A 16,119-nucleotide genomic window follows, 5' to 3' on the forward strand; every position below is an offset into this window, starting at 1 on the left:
CAGTACCCAGAAGAAGACAGGTATTAGCATGTTACAGAGGATTCAGAGAAAGTGGAATCCTCATATATTAGCTGGTAAAAATGTAAAATGGTGCTTTCACTTTGCAGAAAATTCTATCAGTTCCTCAAAAGACTAAACATAGAAATTCCATATAACCCAGCATTTCCTTGTATGGGTATGTAGCCAAGAGAATTGAAAACATATGGCCATCCAGATACAAATTTGTCCAATACAGAGCATAGTAGCATTGTTTATAATAGCTCACATTTAAGAAACAAATGTCCATCAACTGAAAAATGAGTAAATAAAATAAGATGTAATTCACATAGTGAAATATGAAATATTTAGTCATAAAATATGGAGTGCTGATACATGCTACAACATGAATTAACCTTACAAACATGCTTACTGAAAGAAGCCAGACACAAAAGGAAATCTATAGGAAATTGTAGAATAGTCAAACCTGCAGTGACAAAGAGTAGATTGGTGATTGCTTAGGACTGGTAAATTTGGGGAGAAATGGGGAATGGCTACTAATAAGTAATGGGTTTCTTTTCTTTTGATGTGATTTGAAGATTGGTTTTAGTAATGATTGCACAATTCTGTTCAATAAACATTTTTTAAAAAGAGTCATGCACTTTATTTTTTGTTTTTTGGGGGAGGGAGGTTTTGGTGGTTGTTTTGTTTTTGAAGTGTCAGGGATTGAACCCAGAACTGTGTACCTGCTAGGCATGTTTTCTATCTCTGAGCTGCACTCCCAACCCTCATTGTATACTTTAAGTAGGTGAATTGCATGAGATTGTAAATTGTTTTTATTTTATAGATAAAACTATTATTCAAAAATCTGCCAACAAAAGAATACAGATAAATAATAAATACATAAAGTATAATTGCATAGAAATGTTTAGATTCTTTGTGTGTGTGTGTGTGTGTGTGTGTGTGTGTGTGTGTGTGTGTTGCTGGGGATTGAACCCAGGGCCTTCTGCTTGACAGGCAAGAACTCTATGAACTGATCTGTATCCCCAGCTCCTAATTAGATTCTTAAAAGGAATCCAAAAAGCAAACTGAGAGGTCATTTAACAATATAAAGATTTGTACTGCTCCAAGATCAGACCAGTGAACTTAAAATCTAGGTCCTGCTGCTTGCTAGAGGTATGCAACTCCTCAGATCCTTTTCACAATCATATTACCTGTTCATTGTGTTGTCTGAGGACTAAATGAGATAAAAATATAAATTGCAGTTCTCTGCACAAACTACTTGCTCAGTACCTTACGCCATCTTAGGCAGCACCTTAATGTAAAAGAAATGAACAAATCAGTTGGTTTCTCTGACAGTTTCTTAGCTAAACTTTTTTAAACTCTTAAAAAAGTGTTCAGATACTTATTTAAAAACTATAAAGTCAAGTGGAGAAATTTTATTTCTGGACAGCTGTCTTTTTTTTTTTTTTTTTAACAAAATCCAGAATCTCATGCTCTTAAGATGCTATTCCTGACTCTTTTTTCTTCTGAAGTGTGTGTGTGTGTGTGTGTGTGTGTGTGTGTGTGTGTGTGAATGTATGTGTGTGGTGTGCCAAGAATTGATTCCAGGGCTTTATGCATAGAAGGCATTTCTAAATTTGTTTTTAAACACTTTCCCTAGGTTTGGTTACTTAGTTGGGTCCAGTTTCTTTGTGCTTAAAGCCTTTTCTGTACCTGTTCATCTCTAGAGAAGGGTTTTTCTATTATTTGGTTGAGAAGTTTATCTTTTGGAGATTCTTTGAACTTGGGGGAGGGCAGACTTTTTACAAGTTATTACAGTTCTTTGGATTTCGTAATATGTAGATTATTTTTACTGGGAAATTAGTATCTCTCAACAGTTAAAGGACGGTAGAGATGTTAGGATAGTGGGATAGTCTGTAGCCACTAGTTAAGGAAAAGATCTTTTTCTTGAGTCTACGATGAATTTATCCCAATTAAAAAAGAATTCTCATATACTCATGTTCTCATGCATGATTCTTTTCCTGAAAATTCAAGGGATGTTAGAAAGAATAAACACTGCCCGGTTTCTTCAAGGAGAGAATCTTAAACATGCTAGTGGTTTCCAGAAATGACAAGGCTCTCAGATGCTTAAAATGTCATATTCTTTATTAAGAATATTTCAAGAAATAGTCTTATTAGAAAACATAGCAACATACTTCAGAATTGTCTGGTAGAGGACTACAGTGAATCAATAAGAGTGGGAGATGCAGCCTCTTGCCACATAGTAATTTTGAGGTGAGAATTGAAAATTGTGCAGGTGTTGTTACAACCTCAAACAAAAAAGTCCTTTTCTAGAATTTTCTTACTTTGGGATAAGGACACTAGTATTGTAGTAGCATAGGAAGGTTTGAGAACAAAGGGGAATAATGAGTTGGAAAAGGGGAAAACCTGTTTTCATCTAAGGAATGAGAGTCACGTTGCACTTTAAAAACGAAAATTGCTGCTCTGCACTGGAATCTTTGAATGTGTCCAAGATATGATTATGATTGGATTTTAAGATTTGGCCATTTGGAAATCAAGAGAATAGATAGTTCTGCTATGACCTTATTACAGAATATAGTTGTAACTTAAGAATTTGAAGACATGGAACCAGATGAGAGATAATGATCCTGGAAGACAGAAATAAATAGTGACAGGAAAGGAAGAATCAAGGGCCCTCTGGAGGTCCTGGGCCAGAATCCCTTGGGACAGGAATGCCATTTTTCTTTTCTTTTCTTTTTTTTTTTTAATTAACCATTCTAAGCATCAGTTTTCAACTCTTCTTTTTTTTTTTTTTTTTTTTTTTTTTTAATTAGGGTTTCCAGCTCATTTTTCTCTCATGGATTTCTGTTGAATTACTGAACAGACCTTTTCCTACTTGTCTTCAAAGGCTTTTTTTTTTTTTTTTCTGGTACTAGAAATTGAACCCAGGGTGCTTTACCATTGAGCTATATAAAGAGCCCTTTTTATTTTTTATTTTGAGACAGGGCCTTACTGAGTTTCTGAGGCTAGCCTCAATCTTGTGATCCTCCTGCTGCAGCCTGCAGAGTTGCTGAAATTACAGACCTGAATTACCATGCCCAGCTCAAGGCAGAGTTTATCCTTCAAACTTTAGCTGTTTCTCTTTCCTACCCAGATGATGCTTTAATAGATACTATTCCTCTCTTTCCTGACTCAAGTGTGTGTTGTACTACAGTTGTTATTCCCAGACTTGGAAACAATGCTACATACATTTAAGTTACGATGTAGATTGACCTTAGGAGAATTAGTGTTGACCAATTCTTAGTTTTTATACAGAATGTGATGTGTATAGAAATATGGAGAGTGTAAATGGAAAATGTAACTTGAAAGTGGTTGTCTTCCTAATTAGAAACTTTGTAATTGACTGGAATCTACTGACACTTTTTTTTTTTTTTTTTTTGTACTGGGGATTGAACCAAAGGGCACTTAACCACTGAGCCAAATCCCTAGCCTTTTAAAAAATATTTTGTTTAGAGATAGGGTCTCACTAAGTTGCTGAGGCTGGCTTTGAACTTTTGAGATCCTCCTGCCTCAGCCTCCCAAGATGCTGGGATTATAGGTATGCACCACCATGCCTGACTGATGCCTTTGCTTTAAGGAGAAAATCATAAACTGGGATAATGAGGTACTTGTTGAAGTTTTCAAAGTAAATCTGATGAGAGAGATTTTTACCTTAGCACAATAAAGAACTTTTATAACTTTCAGAACTGTTCAAAAATGAGCCCTTAGTTAATCTGATAACCCAATATTTGAACATACTAATTTATATTTAATTTTTAAAACTTGTGAAGCTTTTATTTTGTTGATGCATTATAGTTGATAGTTGTGCATAATGGTGGGATTTGTTGTTAACATATTTGTACATGCACACAATAAAAGTGATGTATATTTAGAAAAACAGATTTTAACCAAGGGTGGTGGTACACACCTATAATCCCAATGATACTGGAGGCTGAGACAGGAAGATTTCAAGTTGAGGGCCAGTGACAGCTACTTTGCAAGTCCCTAAGTAACTTAGCAAAACCATGTTTCAAAATAAAAACAGGGCTGGGGATGTAGCAAGAGTGGTAAAGTACCTCTGATTCAATCCCCAGTACCAAAAAATATAATTTTGCTATTTTTCATTTCAAGGAGCCCTTGAAATAAGGATTGGAATATAAGGATTGGAATCAAAGGACTATTACCTTCTATTTCTGAAACAGCAACAGCATGTTTAATGTAAAAAATCTTTCCCAGACCTTTTACTAGATTATTTTTCATCTAACTATGTAACTATTGCTAATTCATAAGCTGTAGTTAAATCTTTGTTTCACTTAACCCAAAATGGTATGTTGGCTTTACAGAAATGGCTTGTTCATGCCTTCCTTCCTCCCTCCCACGATCCCCGTTTCTTTTTCCTTCCTTTCTTTCCTGTGCTTTAAACAAATTAAACTATTGACAAGTAGTTGGTGCTATATATGCTACCTTGAATTGCAGTAGAAAGTATCAGCAAACCAACCAAATGTGTGCAATTAGTTACTACACTGGTAGGTTCCTGTGTTTGTGCATTCTTCAACGTGATAATCAGAAAACTCTTAAGCTTTCTGCACTAAATAAGCTTACTAATACATCTCTTCTTTGCCTGTTTCTATGGTTTAACAGTTATAAATACATATCTGAAACAACCTTGTGCAAGCTCTTATTTTTGTCATGATAATAAGAAGAGGAATTTAAGTTTAGAACTGCACCATCAGTCAGTGTGAAAAATAAAATTTTTTTTTGTATTCTATATACTAGTAACTCCTGAACTCTTTCTCAGTCGGCTTCCTTTCCCTGTCACCTACTTATTCTGGCACAGGAAGAGGCCAGGCACAGACAAGATGACTGCATGACAGAATCATTGTAATATACTTTCCACTCCCAACTAGTGAGGTGTAGGTTTCTTTTCCCCTTCATTGTTTCCTTTTCCATTTTCTAATACTACTAATTTGAGAAAGTTCTTTCCTTCCTTGATCCACCAGGAATCAAAGTGTCAGCTTCACTGTTCCACTGCCTTATCCCTGAAGGAAGTACATATTCAATTGGGATTGTTTAGAGCCTTTGTTAGATTATTGTATTTCCATTGGAAAGGGAAAAAAAATGACAAGATTAGATGAAAAAGTCTTCCTACCATGTGTTAGTTACTGTCCTCAGGGATATAAAAGACCGATGGGGAATAGCCAGGCTCAGTGACTCTTGTATATAATTCACTGAAGTTAAAAATAGGAGAGAGGACCTGGCAGTAAGGAAGTAGGAGGAGAATAGAGAATGCAAATAATTGGGAGAATGATAGTGTAGAGGGGTATCATTACTTGCCTTTCTCTTGTCTCATCTTTTATCACCAGTTTTGTCATAGGATAAACTAGTGCTGATAGGGGTTATGGGAAGTAAGAAATTTACTGGCTGTGAGCCTGAAAGTGGAAAAAGAGTGAAAAATAAGAACTCTAAAAGATAGGTAGCTAAGAGTGGTTGACACTCAGTTGTGCTCATCTGTAAGAGCTATATCTGACCTTTGAGGGGTACTTGAGTCGTTTGTGAGCTGCTTTTTAAAAATAATTTCTTGCCTCTTTTTTTTATGTCCTTTAGCATATAACTGTAGGTAAATTCCTAAAGATACAATGATAAGGGTATGGTAATATAACCCTGTCAGCCTTAGGCAAAATTGACAATTTTTGGTTGGGATACAGTTCTAAGAATTTTTTTTTTACTGGGGATTGAACTCAAGGTTGTTTTACCACTGAGCTACATCCCAGTTCTTTTTATTTATTTTTAAATTTTGAAGCAGGTCTCACAAAGTTATTGAAGCGACCTCAAACTTGCAATCCTCCTGCCTCAGCCTCCCAAGTTGCTGGGATTGCAGACATGCACCACAGTGCCCAGCTCAGTTCTGCGAATTTTAATGTGCGTATGGATTATACCACCACCACTATCCAATCAAGATAAAAAAATCCCCTCATGCTCTCTCTCTATAGTCACACTTCCTCCAGCCCTAATCTCTTACACTGATCTCCCCATCACTCTAGTCTTGCCATTTTGAAAATGTCACATAAATTTAATCAAACAAAATGTAGTCGGAGACTGTCTCCTTTCACCCAACAATGGTGAACATAGTTTATCTGAGTTGCTGCATATATCAGTAATTTGTATTTGTTATCTAGCGTCCATTATGTGGACATACCATAGATTGCCAAAGTCAAAACCTTGTTGAGGAATATCTCTTCTTGATTTTAATTGGTATTACCCTAGTGAAGTTAATACCCCCACCATCTGTAGATCCTGTTTGGTGAAGTTTTGCCCATTTTTAAATTCACGTACTTACTTTCTTACCACTGAGTTTGAGGAGATTATTATATAGTCTGGATAAAAGTCCTTTGCTAGGTGAATTACATATAGTTTCTCCCAGTCTCATCTTGCCTTTTCATTCTCTTAGTGTCTTTCACAGAGTTAAATGGGGCTGGGTGGGGAGGAATATATATATAATAAGCATATATATATATATATATATATATATATATATGCAAACTTTTTTGGTGATGTTCAGCATATCACTGTTTTCATTCATGGGGATTATTTTTTTAAGGATAACTTTCAGACTTGAATCAGAATACTTATCACAGTACTCATTTTCCTTTTTTCTCTCTTGTAACTTGTCAGTGGAAATGAGATCATCTTTAAGGGAAATGGGAAATTTATCAAGAAAAAAGAAATATTTACACTATCTTGGAAAATATTTTTATTAATTATCTAAAGTCAGTAAAGTATTCATTATATAGAATTTCTGATTATCACAGGATAGAAAAGTACTCTTTAAGAGAATTTGGCAAATTTAAGAAGAGGGTAAAACTGAAAAATCATATATAGTTTCATAGAATATAGATAACTGTTTTCAATATTTTTGGTTCTTTATAAGACCTTAAGTTCAGGCCAAATAATCATGACTACATTTTAGCTTCTCAGAGCCTAATTTTTAAAAAATGTTTAAATGTGGATAGTATAAGTACAATTTTACAGAGCTTACATAAAAGTAAATAATGTATATAAAGTGCATGGAATAGTGCCTGGCACATATTAAGGGTTCAATAAATATTACTTATTTTAAAACATAACTGTTGATCTTTCTAAAACCATGTTTTCTTTTTCCTTGTTAACATCAAAGTCAGCCTTTAGGTAACAGTGTTGAGTTTTTCAAAGCAATGGTTTATCTTATTTTGGATGGTATGTCTTATTTTAGATAGTCTACATGTTATTATTCTCTAATATTTCATTAATATATACCATTGAGATGGCCAGTGGTTAATTTGTAATCTTCAAATTGGCTTTCAGATTGAATGATAATGAATTTTATTATTTTTAGAAATTCTTTTTTTAAGTTATTTTTAGTTATAGATAGACATAGCTTTATTTTATTTATTTTTTTATGTGGTGTTGAGGACCAAACCCAGTGCCTCACATGTGCTAGGCAAGCGCTCTACCACTGAGCCACAACCCAAGCCCTATTTTTTAAAATTCTTTAGATCTTTATAGTTAAAAATGATTTATTTGTTTGTATATTTTGGTACCAGGGATTGAACCCAGGGGTACTTAACCACTGAACCACATCTTCAGCCCTCCTCTCCCTTTTTAAATTTTGAAACAGGGTTTTCCTAAGTTACTGAGACTGTCCTTGAACTTGAGATCCTCTTGCCTTAGCCTCCCAGGCCACCGGGATTACAGGTGTGCACCACCCCACCTATAGTTAATAATGAGTTTTAAATTAAGCATTCAATTTTTATTATGATCAACACTTCAGAATAAAAATGACTTCCATTGATACTTTCTTTTATTTATGTGTATTTAAATGTGTGTGTGTGTGGTTTTTGAATTTTAGAATATAGTGAGCACTTTGCATTATTATTGTGTACAGCTCATTTTATAACTCATGGAGCAAAAATTAATATGTTAAGACATTTTTGCATCTTGAATGGGTGATACCATTCATGTGAGGAAGGAAGTATGAAAGATCACCTATTCGCAACCTAAAATAATTGGTTTTGGTACCTGTTCTCTCCCTTTTATTGGTTTTAGGTATGGAACATTCTGTTATCTTGCCAGTGGCTTTTTATAGCTTGTTCATATTGAGGAAATTGCACATGGAAGTCATATTGCTAAAGGCTAGACATTTTAATAGCTTTGTAGGTTATTTGATGATCCCTGCTTTAAAATTTTCCCATATTAAAAAATATTACATGATTATCTAGATTGATGCTATAAAATTTTCTGGAAAATTTAACACCCATTCATGTTAAAAGTTCTCAAAGGAACTGGGGGGCTGTTGCTTACTGTAGAGCACTTGTCTAGCATGCATAAAGCCCTGGATTCAATCCCTAGTACGTCCAAAAAAAAGAGAAGGATGCTCAAGAACATAAAAATTTAAGAATACTTTCTTAATAAAAACATGAACATTATTGAATGGGGAACATTAGAGACATATCTTCTAAAATTAGGAATGAGGTAAGGATTCTCACTGTCTTCATTTTTGTTCAAATTGTATTAGTGACATGGTATTAGCTAATGCAGTTTAAGTCGCCTTTTGTGCTACAAAATAGGCAACTGTGACTGGTGATTGTTTAAAAATTTCACCTTCATTTATGCCCAACAATATATAAATTAAAGGAATGAGACCTTTTTTAATCTGTGAAGCTTAGCAAAAGCTCAGAAAAAATAACCTAGTGGTTAGAGTTTGGTAAAATGCATTTTCATACAGTACAGATAGAAGTGCAAGGAATAAAAATATTTTTCTATTCTGTTTGACATTATGGATCAAAGTCTTGAAAATCTTTCCTGGTTTTTACACCAAATAGTTCTTCATACCTCAGGAATTTATTTTAAGGAAATATTTACATATATGTGCAGATATTTATCTAACATGATGTTCCTAACAGCATTTTAATTGAATAGTGAAAAATTAGAAACTAGTAATAGAGCATTTATTTCTTAATATTTCACTCATACAGTGAAATATTATGCAGCTGAAAATTGATTTGGTACATAAAAGCACTAGGTATAGATGCTAGGTTAAGTTCATTTTTGATGAAAAGTATATATGCAGCGTAGAAAAAGGACTAGGTAAAAAAATGATTATCAAATTATTAGTAGTTGTTACCTCTGGGTGATTTAATTCTGTTGTTCATTCTTCAGTAAATAGTTTTTACTTTTGTAATAAAACAATGCTAATTAGTTTCTCAGGGTAAAATTTTTATGGACTTATTCAAGTTCTCTGAATCAACTGTATCTCTGAGTTACATTTAAGTAGTTTCTTAAGCCTACTGAACTGTAGAAATGAAAAATAAAATTGAGTATACCAAAGTCAAATGCTATCTCAAAATATGATAGACTGAATGGCTTAAATAATAGAAATTTATTTTCTTACAGTTCTCGAGTCTAGAAGTCAAGATCAAGATGCCAACAGGGATGGTATGTGGTGAGGGCTCTAGAAAATTACCTGCTAGCTGTGTCCCCAGAGCTGGAGAGGAGTGCAGGCTTCCCCAGGGTCTCTTTTACAAGGACATTTATGAGAGCCCATCCTTTCACCCTTAATTGATGGCCTAGGGGCCTCCTGTCCAAAACACTAGCACACTGGGAGTTAGGGTTTCAACATAAGAATTTGAGGGAGCTATAAACATAAAGCCAGCCTTGTCAGGCAAGCATCTTGTGTTTTCTTGGCTCTGTTCTTGGTAGTGGTCATAGCAGATGAAAAATAATCACCCCTCCCCCCAAATCATCTGTTTAAAAAAAAAATGTTCCTCTACCAACATATAGCTTGTTTCCAGTATTTGGAGGAAATAATTTTTTTCTGTGTGAAGTATGAAATATGTATGTGGTCTGTTGTATATGCATAGATTGACTTTTGGTTAAGTAAACATTAAAAAATAAAGGTAGAGTGTTGTTTAATTTTATACTTTTGCAAATTATCTGGGTATGTGAGACTTTATTCCAGTAGGAGGAACAGAAAATGTTAAGAAATTAGGTATGTATTATTTCTATTTTAGTTTGAGGAACCACATTGAGTGTTACCTTTATAATTTTCTATTGGTGAATTTGCAAAATAATCCTATCATTCATCTTCTAAAAGTCCTGTAAGTGGTCTTACCTTGCAGATTACTCTGTGTACTTGAAATTTATAGTTTAACTCCAGGTTATACCACAAATTTAAGTTTTTGCAAATATGCAGTATTAGTAAGTTAAAGTTTTATTTTCCACCAATACTTGACCTGTGACACTGATTTTGATACAGCCACTGGCCAAGATGGATAAGTTGTCACCACTTATGCAAGCTGAAGGGGATATAATCAGGACACATAATCAGATAGAACAAAATAGGCCAAGATAATAGATCTGTGGATATGGCTAACCTTTTCCTCAAAAAATCATTTTGGAAATTAATTATAATGAACAGAGATCTACACTGTAGAATATGACTCAAAGATAAGGGAGCTGAGCCCCCACCCCCACCCCTGTACCAGGGGTTGAACCCAGGGGTGCTTAACCATTGAGCTACATCACTTTTATATTTAGACAGGGCCTTGCTGAGTTGCTTAGGACCTCACTAAATTGCTGAGGCTGGCTTTGAACTTGTGATCCTCCTGCCTCAGCCTCCCAAGCTGCTGAGATTATGGGCATGTGCCCCGCCACCGCACTTAGAAAACATTTTTTTAATTATGTAAGTTTTGATAAAACACAGAATACCTAAACCTAAGATTTTTCATGTTCTTTCCTTCGGTAGTGAATGCTGAGTTTAGAAAAGGGAACTGAAAAAAGGAGATGGAAGTAAAAAAGAGAATAAATATGAGAAGCTTAAGGGTATGATGAGAAAAAAAGAAAAAAGGGAAAGATGAATTAGACATTATCCATAGAAGACAATAAATGAGACTTTGAAAAAATGTGAAAAGACAACATTGTTTAAAACAAAATATGCAATAGGGAAAATAAAAAATTAAAATTGGAGCTGCTTTTACTGACCAGTAAATGATCCATCCATTACAGGTCAGGCATGGTGCTAGCTATCCCCTCATTTCATCCTCAAAACTACTAGTAGGCTGTGGTGTAGCTCAGTGGTAGAGCATGTGTCTAGCATTTGTGAGGCAGTAGGTTGCTATGTCCCATGTTGCAGATTAGGGTCCAACATTAACCCAGTACCGAGAGGTATTCCCATGGTGCTTCAGAGTAGTTTCCTGGTGGCTGGGTTTTTTTTTTTTTTTTTTTTTTTTTTGGTAGTACTGGGAATTGAACCCAGATCCTTGTGCATACAAGGCAAATACTCTACCACAGAGTTCATCCCCTGCTCCTCTTGGCTTTTTTCCACACATTTCTGTGAGTACCAAGTATTCTTATTGTGTCATGCTGTTATTTATTATCATCATTAATTTTAAAGGTGAGTGGGAGTAAAACTTGAGAAAACATAGACTCAATGCTAAGTTCTATAGCAGACAACAAAGTTATCCATTGAATGAAAGTAGTGATAATTGACCAGAGGCCCTGTTAACCTTTGTCTCCTTCATCTTCCCTGAGAGATTTTTTTCCAAAGAAACTGCCTAGTTGAAGGATGAGTTAGTAGCCTTTCTTTAGGAGATAACAGGACAGTGTGTTAGATGATCTTCTAGCATATTGTTGGCAAAACTTTGGCAGATACCTCCGTAATGCTTCTTTCATATTTTATTTCGAGTATCTTAATCAGTAAGCCAAATAATATCCTATGATTATATAATCTTTTTTTTCTTTTAAAAAGTAATGCTGTGATAATGGAAAAAAATTTTAATTTTTAAAAAATTGGAGTATAGGCTTTGGAAAAGAAGAAAAATACATTGCATCATTTCCTGACAAAACATATTAAAATTCATTTCAAAATAGCTACAAATAATTAAATTTCATAGGAAAGTTATTTTCAGTTTTACAGTCTTACTGCTGTACTTTGGAAGTTGTTGATTTTCCAATCAAAATTTTTTTTCTTCTATAGTAAACTACTTTTTTGTTTCTTTCCTGAAATATAGATCAACATGGTACTTAAAGTTATATTCTTTTTTTAAATTTTATTTATTTTAAAGTTATATTCTGAAATCTGAACTCTGTTACAGTCATGAGAGAATTTCTGATATTGACATTCTTGTAATATTTTCATTTATCCCAATTCCCTTTCTAGTTCATCATGGATATAAATAAATTTCTAAAGTTCTACCTTGATTGTCTTGCATTTTGGCTTTAAATTATATTTCATGTATACTTAAGGAGCAGGTCTGGTAACTCACTTTTTGTTAGGCCTGTAACTTCATTTTGATTTGTTTTTTAATTATGTCAACAGGAAGTATACTTCAGGCTAGGGAATTGAAAGCTAATGTTAAATTTAACTCTTTCCTTCCTTTCTCTACCTCATTTTCTTAAGGCTCCTGTTCCAAAGAGTGCCCTTATTCCAGTAATTCCCATCACCAAATCAACAGGTTCCCGGTTCCGGAATAGTGTGGAAGGATTGAATCAGGAGATTGAAATAATAATTAAAGAGACTGGGGAAAAGGAAGAGCAACTTATAGTAAGTAGTCTTGTATCTTAAAATCAACCTTACATACAAACTCTTCTAATTATCAAAAAATTCACAATTTGAGCAGGGGTTGTGACTCAGTGATAGAGTGCTTGCCTAGCATGTGTTCAATCATCAGCACCACATAAAAATAAATAAATAAAAATAAAGGTTAAAAAATTCATAATTTGGGGGCTGGGGCTATAGCTCAGTTGGTAGAGTGTTTGCCTCGCAAGCAAAAGGCCCTGAATTCAATTCCCAGCACCGCAAAAAAAAAAAAAAAAAAAAAAAAAATCACAATTTTGTTTTCCATATTAACTTAGGTTTCTTGCTTTTCATTGAAAGAAATTGAAAAATCATTACATTTATAAAACTCTGACCTTAGCAAGCATTTGGAAATCTTTCATTTCTTTGCATCTCATAGAGGCAGCTGATCTGATTTAAAACAGAAACTGTTTTTCCTTCATCTGTATTTAAAAATCACATGATGAGTTATGTACTTCTCATTTAACAAAGATTTAGCTTACTAATTTAGTGGGGAGGTTACAAAATACCTGTTCCTTATTGTCAGTTGCTATTTGATTTTGATTAACATGCTGGGCTTTATCTTCTTGAGATGTCAGTAGAAATCATCTTACCCTTTTTACTGGAATACACACAAGAGTGGTTCACGTATAAAAACACCTTGAGAATTTACTATTTAGACTTTTAAAACCATATCATGGAGAATATTTATCTAAACCTCTCTTCTTTGGTGAGGAAAATATTAGGGAACCTGAAGTTACATTTTATTGATGTTTAAGATCCTCTCGAGAAAAAAATGTTGGTTTAGATTCTTACAGAAAACAACTCACCACACACTCTCCTCCACTGTGTATGATGTGATATGTTTCCCTGATGTAATAAAGTAAATTAATCAAAGGTGTGCAGGGAACTGGTTTTCCTGCCACGTGGGCCTCACAGGCTTTCTTCTGAGCATCTTCTTGATTTCAGTACCATATAATTAGCACTGCTTTGTTCAAACTTTCCCTCATTTAGGAAGGTTTAAAAAAAAAAAACAAAAAAAACAGACAAGCCAGGTGTGGTGGTGCACACCTGTAATCCTAGTGGCTAGGGAGGCTGAGGCGGGAAGATCTCAAGTTCAAAGGCAACCCCTACAACTTAGCAAGACCCTGTCTCAAAAATTTTTTAAATATAAGAAGCACTGGGGATGTGGTTATGGCTCAGTGGTTAAGTGCCTCTGGATTCAATCCCTAGTACCAAAAAAAAAACCACAAAAAAAAAAAAAAAAACTTTTTGGGTGTGTGCAGGAGGAGAAAGGAAGTAAAAGGGCCTGTCATCATTACTGGTCCAGGGATAACCTTTTTCTCTTTTAGGGAACCAAGTGTTTCAGCTAGATTTCTTCTCTTTTTACTATGATTATTCTTTGTAATTTTAAAATAATATTAAGGGGGTTGAGGATATTGCTCCGTGGTAGAGGGCTTACCTAGCATATATGAAGCCTTGAATTCATTCCCCAAAATAAACACACACATATAGGCATCCATCCATGTGTACACTTAGGGTCGGGGGTATAGCTCAGTGTAGAGCCCTTGCCTGGTATGTGCAAGGCCCTGGGTTTGATCCCCAGTACCACAAAAAATAACAACATTTAGTACTAGGTTAGCAATTCAGTGCAATTCATATATATAACAAGTATTGTCTACCTACTGTGTGCCAGAACCTGTGAAGATAGATTCTTCACCCAGAATGCTCAGTGGGGGGAGTCTGATTAGTCTTGGATTTCACTAATGAGCAGCACAATGATACAATAATAGGAGAGAATTTGATTTGTGAGTTTCTGGCACTACAGGCAAGGTTGATCTTGGGTACATAGCTGATGACAATCAAAATCATTGGTAAATATATATATATGTATTTTTAAATTTTTATAATAGCCACAAGATATTCCAGATGGGCATCGTGCACCTCCCCCACTGGCACAGAGAAGTAGCAGCACACGCAGCATTGACACACAGACCCCTGGTGGGGCAGACAGGGGAAGCAACAACAGCAGCCGTTCTCAGTCTGTGTCCCCCACCTCGTTCCTCACTATCTCTAACGAAGGCAGCGAGGAGAGTCCTTGTTCAGCTGATGACCTGCTCGTAGATCCCAGGGATAAAGGTATGATACTGGTAGAATTTCTCACTGGATGATGGCTGTGTACCACCTATGCAGGCTTTCACTCTTCACTTTCCATCAGAATACACATGCTGGATGCTACTCAGAGTGGCGGGTCGGAGCATAGGTTTAAAACAGTAGGTTTGCTATGGTGCCTAGGTAATGGTCTAGTTGGCTGCGTTTATGGGCTTTTGTTGATACTTTTTAAAAATTTTTTGCACTTGTTAATTACAACTTCCTTGTTAGCAAGTAAATGAACAATTTGTCCTATAGAGCATTTTGTTCTCTGTGACCTTACTCCATGATTTTATACCTTCATACTTTTAAGTGAATATGAAGATAGTATTTTTTAGGATCTGTATTTGTGATATTTCTAACAAGGATTAAAATGATTTATTATAAAAGCAAGATGAATGTTAAAAGGAAATCTGAAGTGACAAGTTGGAGGATACTTTATACCATAAAAATAACATGGAGGCAGAAACAGTTTGAATATTAAGTACAAATGTCCTATGTTCTAAAACAGGTACGATCATTTTATCTGTATCAGGGCAATATTTTGTTAGCCCAGTTCTAGTTACTATATGTAATTGAAAGCAATAATAATGACATTTATTTGTAAATTTCGTTGTTCAGTTTGGTAGTTTATTTAGAAGTCTCTGCATACCAGTATGTTGAATGTCCTAAAATGTTCCATTGTTATGACTAGACTAGTCATTACTACTAATTGCCTAAATCATTGAAAATATAGCAAGTGCAGAAGTTGGAAGATTTACTAAAATCACTTCAAACTGTGGAATGTTATTTGGACCTTTTTTGTTATCTTCTAGGTCAGATAGAACATGGCCCCTTGATTTTCCATACTTTGTGCTCTCACACGTAGGAATTCCATAAATTATGTGTTCAGATTTGTTTGAAATTTTAGGAGGCTTATGATTGGTTTTCTTTTAGGAGTTTCTTTTATAAGAAAAAAGAGTCACAGTACTACTGCCAGCAAGGAATTTGTAGTTTAACTGACACAGATTAAAACTCTAGGACAGTTATGTAACATATTGGGAATTTTAAGTTAATATAGTGTAAACTGAGGACAATAGCATTGAACAGGAATATCAGAATAATGAGTATCAGAGTAATTTGAGAAAATTTCAAAAAGTTTGTGGCAGACTTTGGAGAAGGTTCAGAAAAATGAATAGACTTGCCCTTTTAGGTGAGGGGAAGCTTCTAGCAAAAGGAAGTGTTTGGGTAGTGGTTCTGACTACTTGGAACAGAGACTGTAACTAGAGGAGCAGAGAGATTCTGAGAGCAGGCTGAGAATTGTTTATGGTAAGAACCATTTCAGATGCTTGTGCTGGGAAAAAATGGAAAGTAGTGTTTGA

General features: G+C 34.8%; 1 protein-coding gene across 1 annotated transcript in view; it reads left to right on the top strand.

The window, feature by feature from the left end:
* FAM117B (family with sequence similarity 117 member B) overlaps positions 1-16,119 on the top strand; it is a 125,063-nt gene that overhangs the window by 94,288 nt on the left and 14,656 nt on the right. Inside the window, exons 5-6 of the mRNA XM_079130597.1 lie at positions 12,452-12,595; positions 14,521-14,746. Of these exons, the coding sequence (XP_078986723.1) occupies positions 12,452-12,595; positions 14,521-14,746 (370 nt within the window). The remainder of the gene's footprint in view (positions 1-12,451; positions 12,596-14,520; positions 14,747-16,119) is intronic.

The sequence above is a fragment of the Sciurus vulgaris genome (assembly GCF_902686455.1).
Source record: "Sciurus vulgaris genome assembly, chromosome: 3".
NCBI lineage: Eukaryota > Metazoa > Chordata > Mammalia > Rodentia > Sciuridae > Sciurus > Sciurus vulgaris.